This window comes from Heteronotia binoei, chromosome 21, assembly GCF_032191835.1.
Source record: "Heteronotia binoei isolate CCM8104 ecotype False Entrance Well chromosome 21, APGP_CSIRO_Hbin_v1, whole genome shotgun sequence".
In the NCBI taxonomy this organism is placed as follows: Eukaryota; Metazoa; Chordata; class Lepidosauria; order Squamata; family Gekkonidae; genus Heteronotia; species Heteronotia binoei.
In genome coordinates, this window is record NC_083243.1 from 19,751,698 (window position 1) to 19,775,977 (window position 24,280).

The following is a 24,280-nucleotide window of genomic DNA, read 5'->3' on the forward strand; positions in this document are numbered from 1 at the left end:
ATGATTATATTGGATTTATATCCTGCCTTATACTCTGAATCTCAGAGGAGACACAATCTCCTTTACCCTCCCCCCCTCCACAACAGACACCCTGTGAGGTGGGTGGAGCTTTCTCAACAGCTGCCCTTTCAAGGACAACTCCTGTGAGAGCTGACCCAAGGCCATTCCAGCAGCTGCAAGTGGAGGAGTGGGGAATCAAACCCGGTTCTCCCAGATAAAAGTCCGCGCACTTAACCACTACACCAAACTGGCTCTGGAGGGTGGAGTCTATGGCATTGTACCTCACTGTCCTTTCTCCCTCCCCACCCTCCACCCACAAGATCTACAGGAATTTCCCAACCTAGAATTGGCAGCCCTAATTAACAAGGACTTTGTTTCTCTTGAGTGTGAGTCTTCAACTCATTGCGGAGAGGAGCAAAAATCTCATGACGCAGCAAAAGTCCAGTGATATTGCATTACAAAGGGGTTGATCGCTCCAATTGCTCCAATTAAGTTTGCTCGGCTCCGTCACCCTCAATCTAAACAGATCAGAACTACCACTGATTGACTCATTCATCCACAGCCTGTCAGGCTGTGTCACAATCTCGTAGCTCTCGTAGGAGTTGTCCTTGAAAGGGCAGCTTCAGGGAGAGGTCTCTCAGCTCCACCCACCTCACAGGGTGTCTGTTGTGGAGGGTGGGGGGAGGGTAAAGGAGATTGTGACCGAAGGGCTATGTCTCAGTTGTAGAATACACACTTCTGAAAGGATAGGTTTAATTTCACGCAATGATCTTCAGTCCCAAATTTCTGGAATCACCCTGACCTGAATAGTTCAGGCAAGCCCAGTCTCGTCAGATCTCGGAAGCTAAGCAGGGCCGACCCTGGCAAGTAGTTGGATGGGAGACCTCCAAGGAATACCAGGACCATCTGCATGTGAAGTGAATGCTCTGCCTCTGAGCTGTAGCCCCTGTTGCTGAATGCAAGAAGCATCCAAGTTATAAGAACATAAAGAGAAGCCATGCTGGATCAGGCCAATGGCCCTTCCAGTCCAACACTCTGTGTCACACATAAGAACATAAGAGAAGCCATGTTGGATCAGGCCAATGGCCCATCCAGTCCAACACTCTGTGTCACACATAAGAACATAAGAGAAGCCATGTTGGATCAGGCCAGTGGCTCATCCAGTCCAACACTCTGTGTCACACATAAGAACATAAGAGAAGCCACATTGGATCAGGCCAGTGGCTCATCCAGTCCAACACTCTGTGTCACACAGTGGCCAAAAGTCACCATGACTTCCAGGCATACGCACGCAGAAGGGCACACACCCACACACAATTTTTTTTTAAAAAAAAAACACACCTAAAACATCTCCAAATTGCTATATTTAATTTTGTCTGCGGGAGTCTCTTGTAGAACACATCACAATATTAAGTAGTGGCAGAGCGGTTGACATTTTTGTGCAGAGCCCCAACGTATAAAGAATTAACTGTGTCTCATTCACAATAGCCGTCCCCAGTGATTATACTTTCCTTTTCTTTAAGTTTCCCTTAGTTACTAGATGGAAAAGAAAAGAATGTATATCTACAATTGACAGACACGGTCTGACAGGCTGCAGATGAATGAGTCAATCAGTGGTAGGACCGATCTGTTTAGATCGAGGGTGACGGAGCTGAACAAACTTAATTGGAGCAATTACATCATGTTTTGCTGGAAAGCGCCATTCAAATGCTGTTCTGTTCCTTCTCATCTTCCCCTCGTCTTTCCATCGCACAGGGATTCGGAAACTTGCCCGTCTGCATGGCAAAAACCCACCTGTCGTTGTCCCATGACCCAGAACGGAAAGGCGTGCCCACAGGTTTCATCCTGCCCATCAGAGACATCAGAGCCAGCGTGGGTGCGGGATTCTTGTATCCGTTAGTAGGAACGGTGAGTACCCTGTACTGGAAGGCTCACGTTGATGAAAGTTGGGTAAGAACATAAGAGAAGCCATGTTGGATCAGAGCAATGGCCCATCCAGTCCAACACTCTGTGTCACACAGTGGCCAAAAAAACCAACTAATGATCCATGTTGGATCAGGCCAATGGCCCATCCAGTCCAACACTCTGTGTCACACAGTAGCCAAAAAACCAGGTGCCATCAAGAGGTCCACCAGTGGGGCCAGGACATAATAACATAAAAGAAGCCATGTTGGATCAGACCAATGGCCCATCCAGTCCAACACTCTGTGTCACACAGTGGCCAAAAAAACCAAGTAATGATCCATGTTGCATCAGGCCAATGGCCCATCCAGTCCAACACTCTGTGTGTCACAGTAGCCAAAAAACCAGGTGCCATCAAGAGGTCCACCAGTGGGGCCAGGACATAATAACATAAAAGAAGCCATTTTGGATCAGACCAATGGCCCATCCAGTCCAACACTCTGTGTCACACAGTGGCCAAAAAAACCAAGTGTCATCAGGAGGTCCACCAGTGGGGCCAGGACACTAGAAGCCCTCCCTCTGTGCCCCCCAAGCACCAAGAATTCAGAGCATCACTGCCCCAGACAGAGAGTTCCACCAATATGCTGTGGCTAATGGACCACTGATGGACCTCTGCTCCATATGTTTATCCAATCCCCTCTTGAAGCTGTCTATACTTGCAGCTGCCACCACCTCCTGTGGCAGTGAATTCCATGTGTTAATCACCCTTTGGGTGAAAAAGTACTTCCTTTTATCAATTCTAACTTGACTGCTCAGCAATTACATTGAATGCCCACGAGTTCTCATATTGTGAGAAAGGGAGAAAAGTCCTTCTTTCTCTACCTTCTCTATCCCGTGCATAATCCCATTGTATGGGGATCCCAGGGGGGGTCTGTGACTACTTGGTCCTTTTTGTCTACCTCTGTGGATCCAGCTGAGACCCAAGGAATGACAAAGGGAACAAGGCAAGCAGCCTGTGCGCACAGCAAGATCTCACGCACATGTTTTACAAAAAAGCTCAGTGTTATTTATGAAATACTTTTAGGAAAACCAGGGCTTTTTTGTGTGGCAGGAACTCCTTTGCATATTAGGCCACACACCCCTGATGTAGCCAATCCTCCTGGAGCTTACAGTAGGCCCTGCATGAAGAGCCCTGTAAGCTCTTGGAGGATTGGCTACATCAAGGGGGCATGGCCTAATATGCAAAGGAGCTCCTGCTCAGAAAAAAGCCCTGAGAAAAACAATTATGACATAATACCTGGGACAGATTTCCTTCAACGTAGCACATATTAAGAGTAGTAAGAGCCCTGTGGTGCAGAGTGGTAAAGCTGCAGTACTGCAGTCTGAACTCTGCTCACGACCTGAGTTCGATCCCAGTGGAAGCTGGTTCAGGTAGCCGGCTCCAGGTTGACTCGGGCCTTCCATCCTTCCAAGGTCGGTAAAATGAGTCCCCAGCTTGCTGGGGGGAAAGGGTAGATGACTGGGGAAGGCAATGGCAAACCACCCCATAAAAAGTCTGCCGTGAAAACGTTGTGAAAGCAATGTCACCCCAGAGTCGGAAACAACTGGTGCTTGCACAGGGGACTACCTTTACCTTTAGCACATATTGTGCATTCGTTGCTTTTAAAAAAAGGAATCTCCACTATGCTGTTATTAAATTCGCAGCCCTGTTCACAATGTTCTCTATCCAAATAGTGGAGGCTTTTTTTTGTTTTGCAATTTTTTGGGAAAATACCAGTGGCTGAAGGTCTCGAGACGGGAGGCGGGGCGGGGGGAAAGGTTCCAAGACACTTTCTTCTAAGATGTGGGCTCTTCTAGCAAAGAATGTTCTCTGGTATAAATAGAAAAGCGCATTTTGCTTGAATGTTCAGAAGACTGAAACATGGTTTGGCTTTGCCAGAATCGTGGACAGTGTGGGCTGCAATTAAAGTCCACAAGCTCCTTACGGATGTCTTTCAGTAGCACTTGCTTGTTGGAGTTCCTGTCGAACCATATGGCCTTAAAAGAGGGTACAAGTTGATTAAAGCAGGGGTGGCCAGATTTGCTTAATGTAAGAGCCACATAGAGTAAACGTCAGATGCTTGAGAGCCACAAGACATGAACCTCAGATGTTTGAGAGGCTTGAGGGAGGGAGGGAAGGAAGGAAGGAAGGAAAATAGATGGGAGGAGGGAGAGAGAGTTGGAAAGAAAGCAACTTTAACTTTAAATGCCTTCTCCAAGTCAGCTGACTGGGCGGTGGGGGCTTTGAGAGCCACACAATATGTGTGAAAGAGCCACATGTGGCTCCCGAGCCACAGTTTGGCCAGCCCTGGTTTAAAGGGCTCTTAAATAGTGACACTGCATGTGGTGTGGCATTGTGGTTAGATTGTCAGACTAGGACCTGGGAGGTATGGGAAGGGCACTGCGTGATCTTAGGTCGTTTTCTCTCTCTCTTGTCCTAACCAACCTGATGGGCTAGATTCGAGTCCGGAAGACTTACAAAATTTGGGGGGATAAGCTTTTGAGACTCAAAGCCCCCTTCAGCAGATAACAGATTCGTGATCCATTAATCTGACATAGGGAACTTTGGCAACTGGGCTCGAATCCAGCTCTTCTCCTGCAGACCAGCCCTGACCTGAATAGCCCAGGCAACCCAATCCTGTCAGAGCTTGGAAGCTAAGCGGGATCAGCCTCGGCTAGCATTGGGAAGGGCAACCTCCAAGGAATGCCAGGGCTGTGATGCAGAGACAGGCAATGCTGCATCACCTCTGAGCATCTCTTGCCTTTTAAAAAAAAGTCTGGCTCACCATCTAGTGGTGAATAATGCAGAAAGAGCTAGAACTTTTGGCTGCCAGACAATCTTAGGATCTCCTGGCTATTCTACACACAATGCCAAATAATAATAATAATAATAATAATAATAATAATAATTATTATTATTATTATTATTATTATTATTATTATTATTACTACTACTACTACTACTACTACTACTACTACTACAGACCATCACAGTTACCATCCGGAAACTACCTGATGGGGCTGTTGTAAGAGCAAAATGGAAGGAAGGCAACCCCTGTACACAGTAGGAGACTAAAAATACTAGATGTTATCTTAAATTAGTTACTAATTCTTAGTATTTTTTTGTATTTTGTTGTTGTTATACTTGTTGTAAACCCCCCAGAAAGCTTCAACTGCAAGCAGTATAGAAATTAACAACACCGACAACAACAGGGAGAGCCAGTTTGGTGTAGTGGTTAAGTGTGTGAACTCTAAACTGGGAGAACCAGGTTTGATTCCCCACTCTCCTCCACATGCGACTACTGGAGTGACCTTGGATCAGTCACAGTTCTCAAAAGAATTCTCTCAGCCCCACCTACCTCACAGGGTGTCTTTTGTGGGGAGAGGAAGGGAAGGAGATTGTAAATCACTCTGAGTGAAGGGCAGGGTATAAATCCAATGTTGTATAATAATAATGATGATGATGATGATGATGATTGTATAATAGTAATAATAATAATGATGATGGATGGATGGATGGATAGAAGATGGATGGATGGATGGATGGATGGAGAGATGGATGGATGGATAGATAGACAGACAGACAGACAGACAGAGGTGGAAGGCTTCCATATTCAGTCTGCAATCAGTTTACTTATAGGATATGACATAAACATATGGCTAAACATATGGAGCAGATGTCCATCAGTGGCTATTAGCCACAGTGTATTGTTGGAACTCTCTGTCTGGGGCAAGTGATGCTCTGTGTTCTGGTGCTTGGGGGGGAGCAACGGTGGGAGAGCTTCTAGTAGTCCAGGCCCCACTGATGGACCTCCTGATGGCACCTGGGGTTTTTGGCTACTGTGTGACACAGAGTGTTGGACTGGATGGGCCATTGGCCTGATCCAACATGGCTTCTCTTATGTTCTTACGTGTGACACAGAGCGTTGGACTGGATGGGCCATTGGCCTGATCCAACATGGCTTCTCTTATGTTCTTATGTGTGACACAGAGTGTTGGACTGGATGGGCCATTGGCCTGATCCAACATGGCTTCTCTTATGTTCTTACGTGTGACACAGAGCGTTGGACTGGATGGGCCATTGGCCTGATCCAACATGGCTTCTCTTATGTTCTTATGTGTGACACAGAGTGTTGGACTGGAAGGGCCATTGGCCTGATCCAGCATGGCTTCTCTTATGTTCTTATAACTTGGATGCTTCTTGCATTCAGCAACAGAGGCTACAGCTCAGAGGCAGAGCATTCACTTCACATGCAGATGGTCTCCAGTTCAATCCCTAGCATCTCCAGTTGAAGTGAGGTTCACTGCTGGAGACCTTGGTCAGAACAGACAGTGCTGATCTCAGCAAATGTGCTTGAGTATAAGAACGTGCGCTTATGCCACTGCTCTTCAGAGTGGAATTTCCCCAGGTATTTGAGGGGAGGGGCTGTGGCTCAGTGATAGAGCATCTTCCCCTGTGAATTTAGAGGGAAGTGTTTGTGAGTTTCCTGCATTGTGCAGAGGGTTGGACTCGATGACCCTAGAGGTCCCTTCCAACTCTATGATTCTATCTGCTTGGTGTGCAGAAGGTCGCAGGGTTCAATCCCTGGCATCTCCAGTGAAAAGGATCAGACAGTAGGGCTGGGATGGCCAAACTTGCTTAATGTAAGAGCCGCATAGAATAAACTTCAGATGTTTGAGAGTTGCAAGACATGAATGGCAGGTGTTTGAGAGCTGCAAGACAGGGAGAGAATAGATGGGGAGGGAGACAGAAGTGGAAAGAAAGCAACTTTAGCTTTAAATGCATTCTCCAAGCAGCCAGTTGGCTTGGCTTGGAGAGGCGATTTAAAGAAACAAATGTCTTCTCCAAGCTGGCCAACACGGCGGTGGGGGCTTCAAGAGCCACACAATATGTATGGAAGTGCCACAGTTTGGCCACCCCTGCAGTAGGTGATGGGAAAGCCCCCAGGGCTTCTTTTGTAGCAGGAACTCCTTTGCATATTAGGTCACACATCCCTGATGTAGCCAATCCTCCTGGAGGTTACAGGGCTCTTCTTACAGGGCCTACTGGAAGCTCCAGGAGGATTGGCTACATCAGGGGTGTGTGGCCTAATATGCAAAGGAGGTCCTGCTAGAATTCCTTACAGTGCTCTAAGTACAGGGCCTACTGTAAGCTCCAGGAGGACTGGCTACATCAGGGGGTGTGGCCTAATATGCAAAGGAGGTCCTGCTAGAATTCCTTACAGGGCTCTTCGTACAGGGCCTACTGTAAGCTCCAGGAGGATTGGCTACATCAGGGGGGTGGCCTAATATGCAAAGGAGGTCCTGCTAGAATTCCTTACAGGGCTCTCAGTACAGGGCCTACTGGAAGCTCCAGGAGGATTGGCTACATTAGGGGGGCGTGGCCTAATATACAAAGGAGGTCCTGCTAGAATTCCTTACAGGGCTCTTCTTACAGGGCCTACTGGAAGCTCCAGGAGGATTGGCTACATCAGGGGGTGTGGCCTAATATGCAAAGGAGGTCCTGCTAGAATTCCTTACAGGGCTCTCAGTACAGGGCCTACTGGAAGCTCCAGGAGGATTGGCTACATCAGGGGTGTGTGGCCTAATATGCAAAGGAGGTCCTCCTACAAAAAAAGCTCTGGAAAGATCTCTTTCCTGAAACTCTGGAGAGCCACTGCTAATTGGAGTAGACAGTATTGAACTTGACAGACCAAGAGTCTGATTCAGTAAAAAGGCAGCTTTGTGTTTCTGTTGGAGTCAAATTCATGTGTGTGTGTGTGTGTGTGTAAAACAGCTGGTGAATCAGATTGCAATTTTAAGCAACAGTAGATATGTGACATTTTTGTGCATACAGAATTATAAGTAATCAGGCTTGTCTGTCAGCAGTGACACGTGTACTTTCCCACTCTGGCTTTCTTATTTCTTTTTAACGTTGACTTTTGCAAACATTGGGACGGGTTGAATTCAGGTGTCTGACAATGAGCCAGCCGCACAACACTTGCGGTTGTTGCACAAAGAGTGGTTGCACCAGCCCCTCGTGCGTGCCGTTGGCATATCTGCAGGAGCTACTGTGGCAGGGCGCATATCACAGCACGGGGGTGAGGGAACCAGCCTTTATTCTAGCCGCCGTCGCTGTGATGAAGCACCCAGGTTCGCCTCCAGCGTGGGCCAGGACTGAAAGTGAAATGCAGTCTCCTGTTGCCATTCCGCTTTCAAACTATGAGCCCACAAAGTAGCGGAGCGAGCGCTTATCAGTCATGCCACTGTTCAAGGAAATCGGGTTCCCCCTCCCCCCCCAGCCCTTTTAAACTTGACATTTTTACAACCCACTCGTTTTGGCACGCTGCAGGCACTCTTGTTAACATCCCTGCAGAAGTCTTAGATGATGTGGAGCCTGTAGGTTTCTGTTGGTTTCTTTCATTTGGAGGCAGGGCTCGTCAAGGAGGCCATTTGTGTAAGCTTATGGAGTACGAGATTGTGACCCTCAGTCCCTACTGCGGTTCGGCCCCCTGCCCCGGAGAATTGCAGAATGCCTGTAATTTGTGATCCTTCCTCTCCTTGTTCTGGGGACATCTAATGCCTGCATCAGCAGCAAAAGTTGGTGGGAAGGGGCCATGGCCCAGGTTCAATACTCAGCATCTCCGGTTAAAATATTAGCACCAAATTATTTTAATGATGTTTTAGCTGTACCATTCAGAGTTTTAATTAGCCATTGGCTAGGGCTAGGGCCTTCTCGGTGGCAGCACCAGAATTGTGGAATGCTCTCCCAGAGGCCATAAGGGCCCTGCGAGATCTCTCCATTTTCTACAGGGCCTGTAAGACCGAATTGTTTTGACAGGCCTTTAATATCTAACTGGGAGAGAACTGCCACCTGACATCACATAGAGTTCTAGGTGATCACCGTCAGGAAATAAGAACTCGCTAATATTGTAGTGACACAGCACCACGAAATTGTTTTTAAAAGCTTAAATTGTAATTATGTTTTATTGGTTTTAACTTGAGAATATGAATGTTGTCAGTCGCCCCAAGTCCGCTGTGGAGAGGGCGGGATAGAAATTGAAAGAAAGAAAGAAAGAAAGAAAGAAAGAAAGAAAGAAAGAAAGAAAGAAAGAAAGAAAGAAAGAAAGAAAGAAAGAAAGAAAGAAAGATTGTCGCAAGCCGTCCTGAGCATGCTTTGGCGGGGAGGTCGGGATATAAATCCAATTAAATAAATAAATAAAAAGTCCAGGCAGTAGGTGATGTGAAAGGCATCTCTGCCCGAGACCCTGGAGCAGGGGTGTCAAACATGCGGCCTGGGGGCTGAATCAGGCTCCTGGAGGGCTCCCGGCTGTCATCTGCTTCCTTCTCCTGCTCTCTTGCTTCCTTCTGCATCACAGCTTGCTTTGTCAGGCTCGCTCAATTGCACAGCAGAGCTACAGAGCAAAGCCTCTATTTTCTCCATTGGCTGAGGCTTCTCCTTTGAGGAGGGGAGGGGAGTTTGCTTTGCCAGGCTCTCTCATCCGCACGGCTGAGCTACTGAGCCAAGCCTCTCTTCCTTCTTTTGGCTGAGGCGCCTCCCTCACCTAGTCCCCTGGGGAAGACAGGAAAAACCAGAGCTGCTTGTGCCCAGTTCCCTGGATCCCATGGGAGAAATACGAAGAAAGCACCTTTTTGGGACCAACGTTGTTTTAGTTTTAAAAAATCTTTCATTGTGTTTGTCCGTGTCCTTTATAAAGTTTATATCTCTGCTACCTAGTCTTAAATAGGTACCCACATGGGCCAGCCCAACGCAGCCCGGCTAGACAAGGGCTCATTTATGTCAGATCTGGCCCTCATAACAAACAAGTTCAACTCCTTTGCCCCGGAGAGCCGCAGTCAGTCTATGTAGACAATGCTGACCTTGATGGAGGTTCTGATTCAGGAGAATGCAGCCTCATTCGTTCAGCCGTAGTGGTCTCCTCTGCGTGGGTTCAGGCATGTGTGGTGAAGTTGGCAACCCCTTTTGCTTTACCGCTGCAGCTTAAACAAGGGTGGGATTCCAGCAGGGGCTCCTTTGCATATTAGGCCACACACCCTTGATGTAGCCAATCCTCCCTAGAGCTTGCAAAAAAGAGCCTTGTGAGCTCTTGGGGGATTGGCTACATCAGGGGGTTGTGTCTAATATGCAAAGGAGCTCCTGCTAGAGCTCCACCCTTGGCAGCAACCCAGCCTGGATCTGAGATTTCCGGTTCATACTTTAAAAAAAACAAAAGCAACCTTTCAACACCTTCCCTATGAAGAAAGGTTGAAACGCTTAGGGCTCTTTAGCTTGGAGAAACGTCGACTGTGGAGTGACATGATAGAGGTTTACAAGATAATGCATGGGATGGAGAAAGTAGAGAAAGAAGTACTTTTCTCCCTTTCGCACAATACAAGAACTCGTGGGCATTCGATGAAATTGCTGAGCAGACAGGTTAAAACGGATAAAAGGAAGTACTTCTTCACCCAAAGGGTGATTAACATGTGGAATCCACTGCCACAGGAGGTGGTGGCGGCCACAAGCATGGCCACCTTCAAGAGGGGGTTAGATAAAAATATGGAGCAGAGGTCCATCAGTGGCTATTAGCCACAGTGTGTGTGTGTGTATTTGGCCGCTGTGTGACACAGAATGTTGGACTGGATGGGCCATTGGCCTGATCTAACATGGCTTCTCTTATGTTCTTATGTTCTAAAAAGCAAGAACGTTGTCTTTCTTTTCTGTCTTTCCAAAGTGAGCAAGTTCTTCCCATTCCCCAGAAATCTCCATCAGACTGGATATTTAGTACTTAAAAAGAGAGGTGGATGGAGAGAGAGAGAGATATTTTCAGGATTTAATGGAATAACCGAAAGCCTGCGGTTTGCAGCGTATTCTAGAAGGACTTAATTAGATTAGTTGGAGCTTGGGGACAGAAAGCGCTTTTCAGAGGCTATGGGACAGAGACTTGTGGCGGGGGGGGGGGGGCGGAAATGACCCATCTCCTGTTCTGAAAACTTAAAAACCTGCATGAATCAGGTCACTCCCTGTACTCATTTTGGCACACCTAAGATTTAATGCAGATTTCTAAAAATGTACTGGATAGAGGAAACAAACGTCCATGTCTTGCAAACAGCGGCAGATAAGATGTCGAATCTTCCAACTGCAGAGAAGATGAAGAAGAAGATATTGGATTTATATCCCACCCTTCACTCTGAAGCTCAGAGTCTCAGAGCGGTCACAGTCTCCTTTTACCTCCCCCCCTCCCCACAGCAGACACCCTGTGAGTTAGGTGGGGCTGAGAGAGCTCTTACAGCAGCTGCCCTTTCAAGGACATCTCCTACGAGAGCTATGGCTGACCCAAGGCTATTCCAGCAGTTGCAAGTGGAGGAGTGGGGAATCAAACCTGGTTCTCCCAGTTAAGAGTCCGCACACTTAACCACTACACCAAACTGGCGTACCTCTTCTGACTGCAAACAGGAGAAGATGAGATTGAACACTCCTTGGTCACTTCTCCCACACAGGTCCTGTGGCAAATGGTGTTGAAGGACGGAGGAGCATCTGTGTGGGAGAGGCTGTTCAGTGGCTGTTTGCCAGGGCTCGATCCAGCCAATCAGGCTTTTTTTTTTTTTTTGCTGCCATCTGCTTTGCTCCTGAGCTTCTCGAAGGTGACATGAAAAACCCTGTTTCTCGTAGTCACAAGGAGAGTTTTTCCTTACCTGAGCTGCCAGGCTGATACTGCGTCTCTCTAAGAAAGTCAAGAGGACAATCTCTTTGCATGTTTTCTTCCTTGTGGATACTGTCTTGGGGTTTTGAGCAAATGCTTACATCAGTTGCTAAACAGTCCAGCCTTAGGGTGTTTTGTAGCCCTTTCTCTTAATACACACCCCACTGAGACCTTCTGCTAATGTCCTTCTAAGCTGTCGTTGGGGTTGCCTCCAATGGGTGCCATCCAGAGCCAAAGCTGAAATTCCCAACAGCAAAGGCGACTGGCAGTGAATGTCCTCTCTGTGGAATCCTAGTCATGCCTACTTCTTGTGGACCGTGTGTGCATCAGCTCAAAGGGGGGCTAGAACTATCAAATGGCTACTGGCCATAGTGACTAAGGGAGCCTTCATGTTCAGAGGCAACAAACCTCTGAATCCCAGAGCCAGGAGGCAACATCAGGGGAAGACCTCACTTGACCTCTGTGCCCTGTTGTAGGCTCTCCAGAGGAACTGATTGGCCACTGTGTGAGACAGGATGCTGGACTAGATGGACCACAGCTCTGATCCAGCAGGGCTCTTCTTATGTTCTAACTGGAACTGTGCCCTATTGTAGGCTCTTCAGAGGAACTGATTGGCCTCTGTGTGAGACAGGATGCTGGACTAGATGGACCACAGCTCTGATCCAGCAGGGCTCTTCTTATGTTCTAATGAAGGCCTCAGCCTCTAAGCCCCTTTGTTCCAGATGAATTGGTTGGTCACTGTGTGAAGCATGATGCTGGACTAGATGGACCACTGGTTTGATCCAGCAGGACTCTTCTTACGTTCTTAGGAAGGTTTTGGCCTCTGCCCTGTTGTAGGCACTCCAGAGGAATTACTTGGCCACTGTGTGAGACGAGACACTGGACTATTGGTCTGATCCAGCAGGTCTGTTCTTACATTATTATCAGGGGAAGGCCTTGGCCTCTATACTCTGTTGTTGGCCATCCAGGGGAACTGGTTGGCCACTGTGTGAGACAGGATGCTGGACTAGAGGGACCACAGGTCTGATCCAGCAGGGCTCTTCTGATGTTCTTAGGAAGGCCTTGGCCTCTGTGCCCTGTTGTTGGTCTTCCAGAGGAATTAGTTGGCCACTGTGTGAAACAAGATGTTGGCCTAGATGGACTTTTTGTCTGATCTAGGAGGCCGCTCCTTATCAGGGGAAGGTCTTGGCCTCTATGCTCTGTTGTTGGCCATCCAGGGGAACTGGTTGTCCACTGTGTGAGACAGAACGCTGGGCTGGATGGATCACTACTTTGTTCCAGCAAGGCTCTCCTGATGATCACTGCAGATGGTGGCTGTAGCCATGAAATTAAAAGACGTTTGCTCCTTGGGAGGACAGCTATGGTGAACCTGGGCAGTATAATAAAAAGTAGAGACATCACCCTGCCAACAAAAGTCCGTATAGTCAAAGCGATGGTATTCCCAGTAGTAAAGTAGTAAAGACGAAGACGGAGGTTCTCTACCTGGGTCGGGGCGGTCCAGGGAGAGAGATCCAGCTGCCGGCCCTTGACGGGGTGCCACTGATACCGGTCCCCAAGGTCAAGAGGTTAGGCGTGCTCCTTGAGTCCTCCCTTACAATGGAGGCTCAGGTGGCAGCCACTGTTAGATCTGCCTTTTTCCATCTTCGGCAAGCACGGCAGCTGGCCCCTTACCTGGAGCGCAGCGACCTAGCGACGGTAATCCATGCTACGGTCACCTCAAGAATAGATCACTGTAATGCTCTCTACATGGGGCTACCCCTGACGCTAACCCGGAGACTACAACTAGTGCAGAATGCTGCGGCACGGCTGTTAATGGGGCTACCACGACGGGAGCACATTCAGCCAGTGCTGAGAGAGCTGCACTGGTTGCCTGTTGTGTTCCGAGTTCGCTTCAAGGTGTTGGTACTAACCTTTAAAGCCCTTTATGGTCAGGGACCTGCCTATCTACGGGACCGCCTTTCCCCATATATCCCCCAGAGAGCACTGCGATCAGAGACAAAAAATCTGCTGTCTTCCCCTGGCCCAAAAGAAGCCAGGCTATGCGCAACAAGATCTAGGGCTTTTTCAGTGGCAGCACCAGAACTTTGGAACACCCTCCCAGAAAGCTATAAGGGCCCTGCGGGATTTGTCGGCGTTCCGCAGGGCCTGTAAGACCGAACTGTTTAGACAGGCTTTTCTGGTTGATTGAAAATGGGCTGCCACCGGACATCCTACAGAAGCTGGCGATCATAGTCAGAACCCAATACCGCCAGACTGGATTGAGACAGCGCAAATAGTTCTAAACTGATAAGTGTATTATGGTTTTATATGTTTTATGGAATTGATTGTTTTTATGATATTGTAAGCTGCGCTGAGTCCGCTTGCGGAGAGGGCGGGATATAAATGTAAAGTAATAAATAAATAAATAAATAAAATAATGTATGGCTGTGAGAGCTGGACCATAAGGAAGGCTGAGTGCAGAAGAATAGATGCTTTTGAGCTGTGGTGCTGGAGAAGACTCTTGACAGTCCCTTGGACTGCAAGAAGATCCAATCACAGTCCTAAGGGAAATCAACCCAGACTGTTCCCTGGAAGGCCAGATGCTGAAGCTGAAGCTCAAATACTTTGGCCACCAGATGAGAAGGGAGCACTCACTGGAGAAGACCCTGATGCTGGGAAAGACAGAAGACAAGAGAAGAAAGGGATGGCAAAAGATGAGATGGCTGGACAGTGTTACTGAAGTAACTAACATGAATTTGAGCAGACTTCAGAGGATGATGGAAGACAGGAGGGCCTGGCATGACTTGGTCCATGGGGTCGCAAAGAGTCGGACTCAACTGTGCGACTGAACAACAACAAAAGAAACGTACTGGTTCCCCCAGTATTCTCAGTCTGTGTCAAGACTGCGTCCTGACCAATTTTATATTTGCAGTCAGCAGAGCTCAAGTTGCAGCTAGCTTTTCAACACAGAAATAAAACGAGCTCTGCTTAAAATTCATTCCCATAATGTGCTGGGGCAGACGGGAGCCGTTTTCAGACTGTGATAGATTTGCTTTGCGGGGAGGGGGAGGTTGGAGACCGAACTGCCGCTTCGTGCTTATGCAGCATCCACGAGACCTTGGCCGTCGAAAGCGTCATTCCATACCATCCCCATTTAGAACAAGGATGCACCTACAGAAATAATGCCGCTGATGAGGCGAGGAGGATTGCAAAAAAAAAGAACTGCAGCCTCAGAAAAAATGCGGTGATGTTATCACACAAATGTTTTTCATTTTGCAGCCATGCCTCGCTTGTAACCGGTGTCTGGTAACTTGCTGCCTGGTGCAATTGAACGGTCGGGGATAGTTAGCTGAGCGATCTTTGAAAGGGGGCGACGGGTTCTGATCCGAGCCCAGCTTAAGCTCTTGCTTCCGTTGCTTTGAAGAAGTAATTGGCCTGATTTAAAATGGGCATGAGATGGGCATGCCTCACTGGAGATTGTGTCTCAAGGCAGCTCAAGGGAATCTCTTGTCCACATTCTGACTTCTGCTTCATTGATGTAGTGTGTGTGTGTGTGTACGTGCACGCACAAAATGCTGTCAAGTCACAGCCAACGTATTGAAAACCTGTAAGGCATGGGGTGTCAAACATGCGGGCCGGGGGCCAAATCAGGCTCCTGGAGGACCCCTATCAGGCCCCTGAGCAACTGGCTCTTCTCGGCTTCCTTCTCCCTCTCTCTTGCTTCTTTCTGCATCTCAGCTGGCTTTGCAAGGCTTGCTCAACTGCACAGGAGCTACAGAGCAAAGCCTCGATTTTTTCCATTGGTTGAAGCTCCTCCCCCTCCTGGTCCCCTGGAGAGGGAAGGAAAGAGGCAGAGCTTCCTTTGCCCAGTTCCCTGGATCTCACAGGAGAAATACAAAGAAAGCACCTTTAAGACCAAGAAGTGCTAATGTTTTAAGCATGTTTTATTTCAAGTTTTTTTTTTAAAAAAAAAAACCTTTAGTAATGTTTGACCTTTAAAATTTTTATATCTCTGCTAAAAGGTAAAGGTAGTCCCCTGTGCAAGCACCAGCCGTTTCTGATTCTGGGGTGACGTTGCTTTCACAACGTTTTCACGGCAGACTTTTTATGGGGTGGTTTGCCATTGCCTTCCCCAGTCATCTACACTTTCCCCCCAGCAAGCTGGGGACTCATTTTACCGACCTCGGGAGGATGGAAGGCTGAATCAACCTGGAGCCGGCTACCTGAACCATTTTCCGCCGGAATCGAATGCAGGTCATGAGCAGAGCTTAGGACTGCAGTACTGCAGCTTTACCGCTCTGCGTTTGGGGCTCTGCTACCTAATCTTACATAGATACACACCTGGCCCAGCCTGACACGGTCTGGCCTGACAAGGTCTCATTTATGTCAGATCTGGCCCTCATAAGAAATGAGTTCGACACCCCCACATAGGGTTTTCGAAGCAAGAGGATGAGCAGAGACGGTTTGCCATTGCATCGCAACGCTTGGTGGTGTCCCAACCAAGTATTAAGCAGGGCTGACCCTGTTTAGCTTCCCAGCTTTGACAAGCTCAGTCTAGCCTGGGCATTCAGGTCAACGTGATATGTTAAGGGGTGGCCAAACTGGCTTGATGTAAGAGCCATGTAGAATGAACGGCAGATGTTTGAGAGCTTGCAAGACATGAACATTGCATGTTTGCAAGAAGGCAGGCAGGCAAATAGATGGCGGAGGGGAGGGAGAGGTGGAAAGAAAGCAACTTTTTAACTTTGAATGCATTCTCCAAGCTGCCAGCTGGCTTGGCTTGGAGGAGTGACTTAAAGAGAGATACGCCTTCTCCAAGCTGGCTGGCAGGGTGGTGGGGGCTTTGAGAGCTACACAAAGTGTGTGAAAGAGCCACATGTGGCTCCTGAGCCACAGTTTGATCACACCTGATGTATTAGATAAATTTAGCCAACACCCTCGAACCAAGGGTGTGTTTTCAGCTCTGAATTCAGTTCAGTTCAGTTTGCTTTATTACGGTCCACGACCAAATAGCTCTGAATTCACTATAGTATTTTTTTCCAAGTCTCACTCTACCCTTCACCCATAAGGAAAATGAGACAATGAAATTCCCCTTAGTAGTGATGTGCAGTGGTTATAGTAGAAGAACTGGTTTTTAGACCCCACTTTTCTCTATTTTGAGGAGTCTTTAAGTAGCTCACAGGTTTTTTTTGGGGGGGGGGGTTGTGTGTGTGGGGGATTTATTACAATATTTTTGTTTGTATTAATTAATAGCATACAGAGTATGGCAGAACAGTAAAAGTGATATACCAAAATAGGGACATAATGCAGTGGACATGGGGTTATGCATAATTTACAAAATAAATCATGTAAGGAGCTATCAAAGCTTATACAAAGATTTCAGGTTTTCACGGCTGGTAACATCATTAGGGTTTGTAGACTCTTTCGGGATCAAGTGCCGTGTTCTACTGGAGAAAGTTTTCCTTCCAGACGTTTCGTTCTCAGCTGCGGAGAACATCCTCAGTGGCGTTGCAGCCGGAGCAGGTGCTCAGACCTTCTTGGCTGCTGTGCATCTGAGGATGTTCTCCGCAGCTGAGAACGAAACGTCTGGAAGGAAAACTTTCTCCAGTAGAACACGGCACTTGATCCCGAAAGAGTCTACAAACCCTAAAGCTTATACAGGTCTAAGGTCAATATGGAATAAACTGATGAAACAGTGCATGGTATGGAGCAAAGGTTGTTGTTGTTTCGGAAAGAGTGGTCAATTTTTCCATTATATTCGAACACTGAAGCAGATTTGCATTGTCAAAAATGAAATAATCCCAGATTTTGACAGACCAGGCAAGCGTAGTCGGGGAATTTTCACATTTCCATTTATGAGATTAGAGTAGCTTTGGCTGCTGTAAGTGAAATCATTATCAAGGGTTTTTAAAAAAAAAATTGGAATAGTACTATCTTCCCAAAGATTAAGGAGGAACAATACAGGCAAAAGTGGGATCGAAAAACCCTGTGATTTTAGAAATTTTGTCTATTATTTGCTTCCATTAAAATGGCTTACAGTCCCCTTCCCTTCCTCTCCCCACAACAAGCACCTTGTGAGGCAGGCGGGGCTGAGAGAGTTCAGAGAGAACTGTGGCTGATCCAAGATCATTCAGCAGGTTTCATGGGGAGGAGAGTAGGGAATCAAAACCGGTTCTCCAGATTAGAGTGTGCTGCTGGCTTTTGCAGTAGGACTGTGGAGATGTGGATTTAGAGCACCATGAAGCTGACTGGCTGCCAACGGGCTCATTATTTGTTCTCTGTTAGCCTAACCCATGGCCTTTTTTTTTTCGTAGCAGGAACTCCTTTGCATATTAGGCCACACACCCCTAATGTAGCCAATCCTCCTGGAGCTTACAGTAGGTAAGAAGAGCCCTGTTACCTCTTGGAAGATTGGCTACATCAGGGGGTGTGGCCTAATATGCAAAGGAGTTCCTGCTTAAAAAAAAAGCCCTGGCCTAACCTACCTCAGAGGGTCGTTGAAGGGCAGATGAGGGGCATCCTCTATTATGCCACCTCGAGTTTCCTTGGAAGACAAGTGGGATAAAAACAGGATGGAATACTTTCCTCAAAGGACCCTCCAATAGTTAAGAGTCTCTTTCCAGAGACTCTGAGAAGAGCTGGCAGTTCTGGTTGTGCGTGCTAGAAGGCAGGAGAACCATTCTGTTTCTGGTGGGCCTTGCTTGGAAAAGACCAGTGTGAGCTAGCTTGCAGATTTTTAGCCTCTGGCTCACACATTTTTTCTTAGCTCAGGACGGATGACCCCAGAGCAAACTAATCTGTGCAGTAGCTCACAACTTTAATGCCCAGCTTAGAGGGACCATTGGAAGAGACCCCTGTCCCTTCAGTAGCTTTTAGGCCCCTGGTAGATGCCTGTAGCCACGGTGTCCTGCACTTGTCTCTTTGTGGGATGCCAGAGCCAATGACTCTTCTGAGGGTGTTCTAGCAGAGAGGGAGGGGAGGCTGTCCTCAGCTGGGGTCAGGCCCAGTGCGTCCGTAAGGCAGCAGTAGGTGCAGGAATTTTTTTGAGTAGGAACGCAGTTTCGGCTGGCTTGGTGTCGGGGGTGTGGCCTAATATGTATATAAGTTCCTGATGGGCCTTTTCCACAAAAAGTGGTATGTGAAACAATGGTGATGTCGGGGGGGGGGGGGCTAATATGCAAATGAGTTCCTGATGGCCCTTTCCCACAAAAAGTCGTGTGTGAAACAATGGTGATGCCAGGGGGTGTGGCCTAATATGCAAATGAGTTCCTGCTAGGCCTTTCTGCCCGCCAAAAAGCCCCGAGTAGGTGCTGCCTGGGGCGTGAGTCTCGAGGAGGGCACCGGTTTCGGCCCTCCCTCCTGCCTTTGCCTCCTGTTATGTGCTGAAGGTGCAGCCACGGTGGCCAGCTGATGCGCAGGCTATGGAGGCTGGGTCGCAGTGTACACAGTTGCGTGGGCGCTCTCGGGGGGGGGAGTGAGAAATGGGGGCAGTGTCAGTTCCTTGCCTTGCGCTGCCGCTGGCTGGGGGTCCAGCAGTGTTGGGTCCCCTGGCCTGTTCCAACAATGTGGTTCCTACATCTGCAGTTCCCATTTCCGCGTCCCAGTTCTGGCTCCCATCTCAGTTCTGTTTGCCTTTCCTTTCAGATGAGCACAATGCCCGGCCTTCCGACTAGGCCTTGCTTCTATGACATCGACCTGGACCCAGTGACTGGAGAGGTGAACGGCCTGTTCTGAAGATCCAGAGTGAGTATTTTGACAATCCAGAGTATTTCGAGGCCCATTGAACTGTCATGCTTAAATAGGCATGGGGTGCCCTCGCAGAGAATGGCACCTCATCATACCCTGACAGTATAGTCGTTTCCTCACTCCTGTTGTGACTGAGCTGGTTTAGAACACGGGAGAAGCCATGTTGAATCAGGTCAGTGCACAATTTTGTGTGTGTGTGTTTTGCATATTTGTGTGTGTGTGTGTTTGCACCTGGATGTCATATTGACCTCTGGTAACTGACCCACTGAGGGCCTGGAGGATATTCAGAGAAGTGGCTGAATAGATCCCGCCCTGTCCTCCTGACTGGGTATTTCAGGAAGTCTCCCATCCAAATACTAACCACAGTCGACCCTGCTTAGCTTCCGAGATCTGATGAGATTGGGCTTGCCTGGGCTATCCGGGGCAGGGATTCAGTGCACAGTTGATGCCAAATAAGAATTAGGAATAGTAGTTTATGACTAAACGGAAGCCATGTTAGTCTGTTGCCGTGTGGAAAAAAGTCTTGCAGCACCTTGAAACAGGGGTCTCCAACACCTCCCCCCACGGCGCCTCTTCCTCCCTCCGTTTTCACAAGTTTAAGGCTGAGGAAGGGGCAGTGAAGCACCTCACTGGTTCTTTAAAGGCTGACCCCCCCCCCCCTGGCCGATCAGCTGATCGTGGGGGGGGGGGAGGTCGGCCTTCAAAGAGCCAGGGAGGCACTTCACACTTTCCCCGGCCTTAAACTTGTGAAAACGGGGGGTGGGGGGAGGCGCTGCTGAGGGGAGGCCGAATTCGGTGCCCCCACCCTGCCAGCCCTGGGGCCGGTCCCTGGGGCCAAAAAGGTTGGGGGGCCACAGCCTTAAAAGATGAACACAGCTGCTATGTTATAGGGTTTGTGGGCCACAGCCTGCTTCGTAAGATACATGAAACGGTGCCTTCAAGTTGGTGTATATCTATATACCCACACTCTTAACGTAAGGGCTATTTTTCCTTATGCCAAGTCAGCTCAGTACTATCTCTTTTCATATTTGCAACAGTTCTGCAGAGTTTTCCTTGACACCTGCTACTTGAGTTCCTTTTAACTGGAGGTGCCAGTGGGCATACAGAAGGGGGAAGGAAAAAAATGTAAAATGGGGCCAAATGGCCAAGAAGAGCAGAGGGTGGGCTCAGATGTATCCAAGACAAAACAAGGGCCATCGCCTTTCTACAGCCAGCCAGTTTGGTGTAGTGGCTAAGTGTGTGGACTCTTATCTGGGAGAACCGGGTTTGATTCCCCACTCCTCCTCCACATGTAGCTGCTGAGTTTGATTCCCCACTTCTCCACTTGCAGCTGCTGGGTGACCTTGGGTCAGTCAGAACTCTGTCAGAGCTCTCTCAGCCCCACCTACCTCACAGGGTGTCTGTTGCAGGGAAGGGGAGGGAAAGGAGATTTGTAAGCCGCTCCAAGACTCCTTTGGCTAGCGAAGGGTGGGGTATAAATCCTCTTCTTCTGCAGCAGCCAACGATGATGTCTTAGCAAGACAGTCTGAAAGCTTTTCAAGTCCTTAGGTTTTACCACCTCAGGGAGAAGAATGCACAACACATGATCCTCCCAGTATGTATGATCGCCATTTTGTCTGAATGGGGTGATATTTTCAGCTTTGGTATGCATGAGGCTGAGGATACGAGCTTGGCCTCTTTCAGACATAAAACAGTGATTCTTCATATCCTGAAGGATTTTATGTAACGTATTATATGCATGGTTAAATATAACGACCGAAAAGGGCTCTGAAGAGAGGATAATTGTTTCAGGAGATGAGAAACGAGTCCCTAATATTACAGCAATAATTTCTATAGAACGGTAGCATTTCTCCCTCAGCGTAAGATATGGATGTTAGTTAAAAACATGGCACATTTAATTAATATGGTACCTCCAGGTTTTATGTGAAGGGGGATTGGAAAGTAACATGCAAACATAGATTTTTTTCCCCTGGCCGCACTCCTGGAGAAATATGTATTATTTCCTTTTTTGTTTTCCACTCGAGTTAAATCTAACATTGTGCCTGCACAGTGCTATTTGTGTGTGAGTTGGGCTGCTTATTTGTTTTCAGCTTCATTCAACGTGGCCAGTAGCCTTATGGACTAACAACATCATTTCCCTCCTCCTTTTTCTTTCTAGTAATGTCCATCTGACAAGGCGTGAACATTACAGCAAGATCTGAACTCACTGGAAACTAGAAGGCTTTGGGGAAACGTTATCTTCCTGCAATTTTTTAAAAAGAAATCTGCAATCCTGCAGTTTGATTGAGTGATTTGCTTTTTCACTCCTTTGCAGAGGAAACTCTGTACAGCATTCTTTTAATTACTGATAACCTTTTTTTTTTTAAAGCTGGCTCATAAGATGACTTACAGTAGCCAGCCGCCAGCTCATTGTCTCTGATAAAGGCTGACTTTTAATATTTTTTTTACTAAATCTTCTTTTAGAGGATCTGTGATCTAGTTAACAGTGGGCACATTCCTCTGAAATGATAGCAAGTAACTCTTCCCATGTACCAAGCTCCTTACAGATCTGAAATCTGGAATCAAGGCAGGGATATCGTAGACTTCGCCTCCAGTTTGGCTGCTGTCTAGCTTTCTAACATAAGGCCGCGTAACAGCTGGTCTAGCAATTCCAGCCTCTGAAAAATTTCAGAATTCTGTTTTTTCCCCCTACGTGCCTGGCAGGGCCCACAACACATTGCTGGGGGTGCTGGATTGAGCTTGGCAATTTTGCTGTTGCTTGAGTATGTCGTCTAGCCCAGCGGGGAATTCGCCTCCGGTGGTGGCACCCCATAACATCGGGGCAGAGCCGTGCGTCACCCCGCGCACCACTCACTTAAGCAGCTCTCGCAAACCCTGTCCTTGTGACTTTTGAGCACAGGTACGCAAAGACTCTCGCTTTGCGATTAGACTGGTCTTTGATAACACTGCCTTAAAACGCACACCTGTTTTATTCAGCCTCCTCCCTCCCTTTTATTGCAGTGTCCAAAACCAGTATTTCTTTTTTTAACAAGCATCCTGCTTTCCTAACAAGCACGGAGCCTGGCGTGTAGTCCATGCCTGCTGCAGCCAAAGAGGACCCTTAATCTTGCAATCATCTCCATCCCAGCTGCAGTGGCGCCTCGCCCCACACGATTTGTCGCTTTTAAATAGTTTTCACTGGGGACGTTCCAGGTGCTTTGAAGTCTAGACACTGTCTTTTTCCTGACTGCTGCGATTATAACTTCAGATTTGCTTTCACGATTGTGCCTGTCGTGGGGATGGGAAGTGGAGGTTTGGTCCTTCTGAGCTGCACATTCCAAACGGGGTGGGTGTCCATGCCGATTACGGCCACACTGTAGAAACTACAGGGGGATTCAGGATGACCGCAGGAATATTCCCCTCCAAAGGACACCTGGTCCCCCAAGAATACCCCTTGGTTTCCCAAGACAGCCTTACTGCACCCAGCTGGGAATGGGGGGAACCAGAGCTCACTTTGAAGCAGGAACTCCTTTGCATATTAGGCCACACCCCCTGATGTAGCCAATCCTCCAAGAGCTTAGAGTAGGCCCTGTACGAAAAGCCCTGTAAGCTCTTAGTACAGGCCTACTGTAAGCTCCAAGAGGAGTGGCTACATCAGGGGGTGTGGCCTAATATGCAAAGGAGCTCCTGCTCCCAACTGAGCCCTGCAGGGAACTATCATAGGAAGCTGCTATCTTGATGACAGCTTAAGACATACTTGCCAGTATTCAGATTGCACCTGTTTGGTGGAGAAAACCGTCAAGATGGAGTAGAACACTTTGCTCCTGAGCATCTTTTTAAGTCAACTTTCCGGGGCTGGGGATATCAGAGTAGACCTGCTTCTGGATAAGCCTAGATCCCGATCCCCGGATCAGCAGTCACCTTTGCTGTTTGCGCCAATGTTGCATGCAGAAATTAGGGTGTAATCCTGCTTGCTTTTAAAAAAAAGTAATTAAATGCCTTCAAGCCTCGTTGTGACGAGACTGGATCTCCCACGACAGCAACTAGAGGAAAGAACATGTCCTCTGGTTGTCTTCTAACAGGTCCCAAGCCAGATTTTTAAATTTTTCCACAGCGTTTTTAAATGTCACTTCTTTGGATCAAACAAAGGTGCAAAGAGTCTTGGTTTTTTAAAAAAATCGGAGCCATCATGTGCCTCTCTTCCCGGCACTGAAGCATCCCACGCTGCTTTGGGTATTTTAATGTGAAAAATGTAACTGCTGCCAGACTTGTAATTAACACAAATAAACTGCGACATCCTTGAAGAGCTCTCTCTGGTGTTTAATGCATTCGTTGTGATTAATGAAGAGGAACTTTTATGATGAGTTACAGAACTCGGGCAGGCAGAAGGCCCTGCTTGTTTACAAGGTGGGGAAACAAAGCGTCCTCGCTGTTCGCATCTCCGCAGTGCAGCAAAATGGCCGGGCTGAAGCCGCGTCCCCTTTGAGTCTCCCGAGTTTAGATTTGGCAGGCGAATCAGAGGCCTGAAATGATCAGGGGTGGAATTCTAGCAGGAGCTTTCTTTACATATTAGGCCACACACCCCTGATGTAGCCAATCCAAGAGCTTACAAAAAAAAGACTCTTGTCAGCTCTTGGGGGATTAGCTACATCAGGGGTGTGTGGCCTAATATGCAAAGGAGCTCCTGCTACAGTTCCACCCCTGGAAATGATCATCTGTTATTTGATACGAGCAGGGCTTTTTTTTTGTAGCAGGAACTCCTTTGCATACCAGGCCACACGCCCCTGATGTAGCCAATCTGCCAAAAGCTTACAATAGGCCCTGTAATAAGAGCCCTGTAAGCTCTTGAAGGATTGTTTACCTAAGACGGGTGTGGCCTAATATGCAAAGGAGTCCCTGCTACAAAAAAATGCCCTGGATACAGGTATTGATGCCAAATAGTTTTACAGGGTTGT

General features: G+C 47.9%; 1 protein-coding gene across 1 annotated transcript in view; it reads left to right on the forward strand.

Annotated features, from left to right (window-relative positions):
• MTHFD1 (methylenetetrahydrofolate dehydrogenase, cyclohydrolase and formyltetrahydrofolate synthetase 1) overlaps positions 1-23,629 on the forward strand; it is a 126,081-nt gene extending 102,452 nt beyond the window's left edge. Inside the window, exons 26-28 of the mRNA XM_060262112.1 lie at positions 1,756-1,908; positions 19,245-19,347; positions 21,505-23,629. Coding sequence (XP_060118095.1) covers positions 1,756-1,908; positions 19,245-19,334 — 243 coding nt within the window. The 3' untranslated portion in view covers positions 19,335-19,347; positions 21,505-23,629. The remainder of the gene's footprint in view (positions 1-1,755; positions 1,909-19,244; positions 19,348-21,504) is intronic.
• Positions 23,630-24,280: the final 651 nt, after the last annotated feature.